This window comes from Salmo trutta, chromosome 3 (assembly GCF_901001165.1).
Source record: "Salmo trutta chromosome 3, fSalTru1.1, whole genome shotgun sequence".
Classification (NCBI taxonomy): domain Eukaryota; kingdom Metazoa; phylum Chordata; class Actinopteri; order Salmoniformes; family Salmonidae; genus Salmo; species Salmo trutta.
The window spans coordinates 3,435,358-3,443,495 of record NC_042959.1 but is presented as its reverse complement, the minus strand read 5'-3'; the positions used below and the strand labels follow the sequence as shown (position 1 = coordinate 3,443,495).

The following is an 8,138-nucleotide window of genomic DNA, read 5'->3' as shown; positions in this document are numbered from 1 at the left end:
TTCCGCTCGTCTTTTCTCTCTGCCACTGGCTGCCTGCGTCGTTAGCTGGCTGCTCGGACCGCCCAGAGCCTATAGGAGAAGAGCAGCACACTGATCGCTGCAGTGGGCTGTGTTGCCACCACACCACGGACCGACTAACCCAACAGCTCTCTGCCTGCCGCGTCTCCCTGCCATCAACAAGTTAGGGACTGGACGGTTAAGGGAAGGAGAGGACCCCACCCCCAACCAAGAGGGGCAACATTTGATCCTCAATTAACCAATTGAGCTGACATCATTGCAGTGGAAGACGAAGGAGAACGAAGGGAACAAAACAAAAAAGGAGGGGGGTTGGAACAGCAGCGAGTGGCTGCATTCCGAGCCAGGGCGCTTTGGATGCAAATCAACTTAAAACATTTTTTTTTTTTTAAATATTGATAAAATAAAAATGCACACCCTTTTGATAATGTGGGATTAAAATTACGTAAGGAAAGAGGACAAATAGAAACTGACAACATCGACATGGGATTTGTGATTTTGTTTCAATTGGGAGGGCTCAAGAGCAACGCCACCACTTTCTTACTTCAGGAAGAGAAGAGCCCGGTTCCTTTTGTGATTTCTACTCAAAAGGGCTTTTCTTTACTCCCTTTGGATTTGTGTTCCTTCTGGCTGCTTCGGGAGTCCGCTGTAGAAAAGGACAGTTGAATGCAGCCTCCGACGTGCACAAAAGAATGGGTAAGTTATCCTCTTTTATCCAGAGAGTCTGGACCTGAATAGGAAACAGAGTGAAAAAGGAGGGGGGGGGCGGCTGAGGGCTAATAGGGGTATTCAAGGCTTGTCTACTTCCTTCCAATGTCATCCTCCTCTTCTCTACCTACTCCATTTTCCTTTGGGCGGGGGGGCAAGTCGTGATTTCTGATTACATTAAACGACCAATTGATGAGTTGTATAACAGCGCAAAAAAAATATTTACACACACACACACACACACACACAGGTATGGCACATCCTTCAAAGCAAATTCTTAAAGAATGTTGAGTCAGCTGAACCAAAATAAAAATTCGACTGAATCAAAACTGATTCTAGAAGCAGAGAGACGAGGAAAGAACATTCGTTATAAAATAACATCCTCTTTGTCGGGTCATAACCAATTACGACAAGTCAGCGCAAAGGGAGGGAAAAAAACGAGCTGAAGGAGAGGACGAGAAAAGTCCTCCACATCACTGCTTCGTGTATTAATACAGAAGCTTCACATGTTACAGAATCCTCTCAGAGGAGGTTATTCTTCATCTCCCTTCCTTCCTTCGTTGCCCGCCGTCAAAGTAAACTCTGAACACTTATGTTCATGTACACAGCAGTGATGCTACGCGGTCGATGATATGTGAAATTCAGGAATACTGAGCGGGGGGGGGTGGGGGGGGGGTGGAGATGGAGAGAGAGCAAGAGAAATATGAGGGAGAGAGGAGGATACAAATGTTTTTTCAAACACAGTTACCACAGATCAGCAGTGCGCTGCAGAGATTAGCTTTCCCTCCCATTGGTTGATTTTATTATCTTTAAACCCCCCCCAGGTTTCCATTCAAGGTGGCCATTGGTGGGACCTGCACCAACAGCATTGTGCCTGTGTGTGATCAGCATGCTGCTGTGCCTGCTGTCTCCTGCGTCATGCACAACCTGCCCCCAGAAATGCCGCTGCGAGGACCAGCAGTTCTACTGCGACACCCAGGGGCTGGAGGCTCCCCCGGATGGCGTTGACAGAGGGGCCCTGGGGTTGTCGCTCCGCCACAACAGCATCGCTGAACTGAGCCCGGATCAGTTCTACGGCTTCTCCCAGCTCACTTGGCTCCACCTGGATCACAACCAGGTCACCACGGTGCAGGAGGACGCCTTCCAGGGGCTCTACAAACTCAAAGACCTCAACCTGAGCTCCAACCGGATCACAAAGCTGCCAAACACAACCTTCATTCACCTCATCAACCTACAGATCCTGGATCTGTCCTTCAACCTGATGACTGCGCTGGAGCCTGAGCTGTTCCATGGCCTCCGCAAGCTGCAGATTCTCCACCTGCGCTCCAACTCGCTGCGCACCACCCCCGTCCGGGCCTTCTGGGACTGCCGCAGCCTTGAGTACCTGGGTCTGTCCAACAACCGGCTGCGGAGCCTGGCCCGGAACGGCTTCGCTGGCCTCATTAAACTTAGAGAACTCCACTTGGAACACAACCAGCTGACTAAGATCAACCTGGCCCACTTCCCCCGGCTGGTAGCTCTGCAGTTCCTTTACCTGCAGTGGAACAAGATCTCCAACCTGACCTGCGGTATGGAGTGGACCTGGACCACGCTGGAGAAGATGGACCTCACGGGGAACGAGATACGGGTGCTGACCCCGGACGTGTTCGAGACACTGCCTAACCTGAAGATCCTCCTACTGGATAACAACAAGCTAGGCAGCCTGGACCCTCTGGTCATGGATATGTGGCGGTCTCTAGGTACCGTGGGTCTGTCCAGCAACCTTTGGGATTGTACCAAACGTATCTGCTCCCTGGCCACTTGGCTTAGCACCTTCAAGGGGAGGTGGGAACACTCCATCCTGTGTCACACCCCCGAGTACGCCCAGGGCGAGGAGATACTGGATGCCGTTTATGGATTCCAACTTTGTCTGAATTTTACGGTGGCGCCACCTGTCGTCATGACCACAAGCACTTTGTCAATGGTCACGGACGCGCCAACAGGCACGACGGCGGAGGTCACCAGCTTGCTGTTTGGAGTAATGAAGCAGACACCCACGCAGAACTTCTATGGGGATTTTGGGCGCTTTACGACCGTAACGACGACGATCGCCGCGCCGCGCACCGCCCTAGCAACCACAGTTGAGGGCTGGGGTGGAGCGGTGGGAGTCACGGAGGACTTCTCGGAGACGGACAACACGGTCCTAACCCAGAGGGTGATCATTGGAACGATGGTCCTTCTGTTTACCTTCTTCCTCATCATTTTCGTTGTGTTCATCTCACGGAAGTGTTGCCCTCCTACCATGCGCAGGATACGCCAGTGCTCGGCCATGCAGAACCGCCGCCAGATGAGGACCCAGCAGCGGCAACAAATGGCGGACCTGGCCACGCAGGTACCCTATAACGAGTACGAGCCCAGCCACGACGAGGGAGCTCTGGTTATCATCAACGGCTACGGGCAGTGCAAGTGTCAACAGCTGCCTTACAAAGAGTGTGAAGTGTAAACTATGTATTCCTCCTGCAGCAGCATATGGGCTGTTTACCATTCTGACCATTTCAAAGAATACAGGGTTTGTTTTTTGCTTTCCCCCCCCCCCAGTTTATACAACAAAAAAAGCATACTTTCTACTCGCTAGCTCTGAGAAATCAATGTGATTAGTATATTGAGTGGGAGAGTTGATGACTGGTGGGTGGAAAATGGACAGTGAAGAGACTGATGAGGATGTAGAGATAGAAACCATTTATTTTTATATGAATGCAAGATTGTTCATATCAAGCTGTGGGCAATCAGTCTCCACGGAAAAAGCGGTAGACAGATGTGTCACCACATTACCACATCAGTCACTATGTTCCACAGCACAGAGAAGATGAAATCTTTAGCCAAGATGTCTGGAGACGAATCCCTCTTTACTAAAGAGACGTTAAGGCTACAGATACCTGGGTCTATATCATTTCCAAGGGGAATCAGTGTGGGACATTTGATTATGATGACAGATTTTTATTAAAAGATGCACGATAGCCACAGTCTGGTCGCCATCACAATCCCTTGTTGGTACAGTAGTGAGTATAAAGGGGTTAGTTATTAAATTAAAAGCTTTTTTTATTCACATTTGTTCATTTTTTTTTGTAAATTACTATGAATATTGAATAAATGTTTATTTATGTCACAATCTGAATTAAATCTCCAAAAGAAAAATTGAATCTAAAAAAAAACAACATTACTTGGTTGCTATTTATGTTCCATAAACATGTATTTCCTCCTCCTGTCCCTCTGGATCCAAACAGGACCTTTCAATTCTGGTCCGTGAACACCCATTGGCCTTTTTGTCTTAATTTGATTCGATTAAGTCCATTGCCTCCCATTAAATGTAAAAAGGTTAGCCCTGTACGTGGAAAGGTTAATGTCCTGTATGCCTCAGTACCTGCTTATCCAAACCGTCTACAGTATCTATGACATGTGGAGATGTATCAGCCCATGTAAACACTTCACCACCATCAGCCACACTATAGTATTAAAGAGATCAATGTAATGACCTGCGGACAGATACCCAGCATCCTCACTGACAGTAACTGGTAAACGCAGCTTAACCTTTTTCTACTGCAATGTACACCAGGAGCCAACAAAACACAAGGTAGAAGTTTTTGGAAAGGTAGTATCAGATATCTAGCTAGTACAGAGAGAGATTAATGATGAACAATGAAAAACCCATTCTGCTCTGCAGTCTCTCTCCCTCTTATGCTGAAAATACATTTGTCCCAGGAGGAGTCCCAGTCGTGTTAGAGCTCCCAGCTAGCCAGCCTCCATGGAACAGCACAGACCCTAATCAGCTCTGACAGCGTCAACATTGAACCAATTAAGGACAGGCAAAAATAATCTAATATTCTGTCTCCCACACCAGTGATCCAAGCAAAGATTTAGCTTGCTACTGCTGCCAGTCAGTCGGCCACTCAAAAAAACCACACATCATCCTTCACTCAACACGGCCAACTAGGGCATTTATCTCCATACTGCGAATCCTGCTCTTGTGAGAGTGTCAGGCTGAAAGGCTGACATTTCCCTTCCTTGGAAAGAGAAGGGGGGGAGAGAAAAACCAGGCAGAAAGGAGAGGGGGGGGAGAAACCAGGCAGAAAGGAGAGGGGGGAGAGAAACCAGGCAGAAAGGAGAGGGGGGGGAGAAAACCAGGCAGAAAGGAGAGGGGGGAGAGAAACCAGGCAGAAAGGAGAGGGGGGAGAGAAACCAGGCAGAAAGGAGAGGGGGGGAGAGAAACCAGGCAGAAAGGAGAGGGGGGAGAGAAACCAGGCAGAAAGGAGAGGGGGGAGAGAAACCAGGCAGAAAGGAGAGGGGGGGAGAGAACCAGGGAGAAAGGAGAGGGGGGGAGAGAAACCAGGCAGAAAGGAGAGGGGGGGAGAGAAACCAGGCAGAAAGGAGAGGGGGGGAGAGAAACCAGGCAGAAAGGAGAGGGGGGGGAGAGAAACCAGGCAGAAAGGAGAGGGGGGGAGAGAAACCAGGCAGAAAGGAGAGGGGGGGAGAGAAACCAGGCAGAAAGGAGGGGGGGGGGAGAGAAACCAGGCAGAAGGAGAGGGGGGGAGGAGGAAGCAGGCAGAAAGGAGAGGGGGGGAAGAGAAAGCAGGCAGAAAGGAGAGGGGGGAGAGAAACCAGGCAGAAAGGAGAGGGGGGGAGAGAAAGCAGGCAGAAAGGAGAGGGGGGAGGAGAGAGAACCAGGCAGAAAGGAGAGGGGGGAGAGAGAAACAGGCAGGAAAGGAGAAGGGGGAGAGAGAGGAAACCAGGCAGAAAGGAGAGGGGGGAGAGAAACCAGGCAGAAAGGAGAGGGGGGAGAGAAACCAGGCAGAAAGGAGAGGGGGAGAGAAAGCAGGCAGAAAGGAGAGGGGGGAGAGAAACCAGGCAGAAAGGAGAGGGGGAGAGAAACCAGGCAGAAAGGAGAGGGGGGATAGAAGAACCCGGCAGAAAGGAGAGGGGGGAGAGAAACCAGGCAGAAAGGAGAGGGGGGAGAGAAACCAGGCAGAAAAGAGAGGGGGGAGAGAAACCAGGCAGAAAGGAGAGGGGGGAACCAGGCAGAAAGGAGAGGGGGGGAGAGAAACCAGGCAGAAAGGAGAGGAAAACCGGCAGAAAGGGTAGAGGGGGGGGAAAACAGGCAGAAAGGAGAGGGGGAGAAAAACAGGCAGAAAGACAAAAAAGGGAGGGGGAACAAACTAGCACAAAGACATAAAATGGAGGGGTAACTACTAAACAAAAAGAAACGGGGGGTGCCGTTGACTCTGGATAATTACCCTGCACAGCAACACGGGATTTTACAAGAGGGTTAAACTCTTGAGAATCTCCCTTGAGGACAAATGCAGCTCCTGTGATCAGCAAACAGAGGGGGCTGGGGCTCAGGGCTAAGGCTCAGGGCTCAGGGCTAAGGCTCAGGGCTAAAGCAGAGGAGGTTGAGAGGCAGGTTTAGGACACATTGGTATGCAGCACAGAGAGGATATGTATTAGCATCAGACTAAAGCAGCCGCCACTGCAGCACCCCTCTCTCCCCCTCCATCTGCAGGTCTTTTTGTGCTCTGTTTGGAAGGTAGGGGGCAGGGAGAGAGGAAAGGAGAATGAGGAGGAGGGAAGGAGAGAGAGGTGGAGGGAGGAGGGGTAGCGAGGATCGACTGGCAACCAGGTGGTCATGTCTTGGCTTATAAAAAGGGAATGAGCATTCTTCAGGACAGGTAATGTTATTCTATGGGGCTAAGAAACTGAGAGGAGTGGGGGGGAGAGGAAGCAGTAGTGCCTCCCAAACTGCACCCTATCCCCTACACCAATTTAGACCAGTGCCCTATGGGTTCTGGTTAAAGTAGTGCACTATATAGGATAGTGTGTCATTTGGGACAAATCCCAAAATGACAAATGGTGTCGTCACTTTGGGGCTGAGACAACAACGAGGAGAGAGGATAACATCCCCTTAGGACTGAGACGAGGAGAGAGGATAACATCCCCTTAGGACTGAGACAACGAGGAGGAGAGAGGAGAACATCCCCTTAGGACTGAGACAACAACGAGGAGAGAGGATAACATCCCCTTAGGACTGAGACAACGAGGAGAGAGGAAAACATCCCCTTAGGACTGAGACAACAACGAGGAGAGAGGAAAACATCCCCTTAGGACTGAGACAACGAGGAGAGAGGAGAACATCCCCTTAGGACTGAGACAACGAGGAGAGAGGAGAACATCCCCTTAGGACTGAGACAACAACGAGGAGAGAGGAGAACATCCCCTTAGGACTGAGACAACAACGAGGAGAGAGGATAACATCCCCTTAGGACTGAGACAACGAGGAGAGAGGAAAACATCCCCTTAGGACTGAGACAACGAGGAGAGAGGAAAACATCCCCTTAGGACTGAGACAACGAGGAGAGAGGAAAACATCCCCTTAGGACTGAGACAACGAGGAGAGAGGAGAACATCCCCTTAGGACTGAGACAACGAGGAGAGAGGAAAACATCCCCTTAGGACTGAGACAACGAGGAGGAGAGAGGATAACATCCCCTTAGGACTGAGACAACAACGAGGAGAGAGGAAAACATCCCCTTAGGACTGAGACAACGAGGAGAGAGGAGAACATCCCCTTAGGACTGAGACAACAACGAGGAGAGAGGAGAACATCCCCTTAGGACTGAGACAACGAGGAGGAGAGAGGAGAACATCCCCTTAGGACTGAGACAACGAGGAGGAGAGAGGAGAACATCCCCTTAGGACTGAGACAACGAGGAGAGAGGATAACATCCCCTTAGGACTGAGACAACGAGGAGAGAGGATAGCGACACTGGGACAACAACGAGGAGAGAGGATAGTAAAACATCACCTTGGCAATGTCCCCTCCTAGAAAAACTAAAATCAAAACAAAAAGAAAGCAAGCGGGAGAAAGTTAAGTATGAAAGTTTATGAATTGGCACTGGCTCAGACTCCCGGTTTGTCATGCAGATTTTAGCCATCTTCTATTAGATAAGAGAACGGGTGTTTTCAAGTCCAACATCTACAAAGATGTGGAAATGCTTTAGAATAGACAGAGAGAGACTCTTGATTGAAGTGACTGGGATAGGAGGAGAGGAAGGATGGCCCCAAGAGGGCGCTATGAAGTGTCATTGGTGTTGAAACAGTCTTCTGACGGAGCCAAGCTAATAGGCAAACGCAAGGATTTTTCAAAAGCAGTTCATAATAAAGGCAATCATTTGCCATTTGGGATGCAGTCCTCTACACTGTCAGTGACGTGGTCCCCCTAGGAGCCCAGCAGGAACTAAATCTTACCAGGAGAGCCCAGCAGGAACTAGATGTTACCAGCAGGAACTAGATGTTACCAGCAGGAACTAGATGTTACCAGCAGGAACTAGATCTTACCAGCAGGAACTAGATGTTACCAGGAGAGCCGAGCAAGAGGCAACATGTGT

At 50.0% G+C, this 8,138-nt stretch overlaps 2 protein-coding genes across 3 annotated transcripts in view; one reads left to right on the top strand and one right to left on the bottom strand.

Annotated features, from left to right (window-relative positions):
• The window catches only part of lrrtm2 (leucine rich repeat transmembrane neuronal 2), a 4,016-nt gene extending 103 nt beyond the window's left edge, over positions 1-3,913 (top strand). The window contains exons 1-2 of the mRNA XM_029720390.1: positions 1-711; positions 1,548-3,913. The exon at positions 1-711 is cut by the window's left edge and continues 103 nt beyond it. Coding sequence (XP_029576250.1) covers positions 708-711; positions 1,548-3,205 — 1,662 coding nt within the window. The 5' untranslated portion in view covers positions 1-707 and the 3' untranslated portion in view covers positions 3,206-3,913. The remainder of the gene's footprint in view (positions 712-1,547) is intronic.
• Positions 1-8,138, bottom strand: part of ctnna1 (catenin (cadherin-associated protein), alpha 1) — a 212,327-nt gene that overhangs the window by 102,525 nt on the left and 101,664 nt on the right. The window lies entirely within an intron of this gene.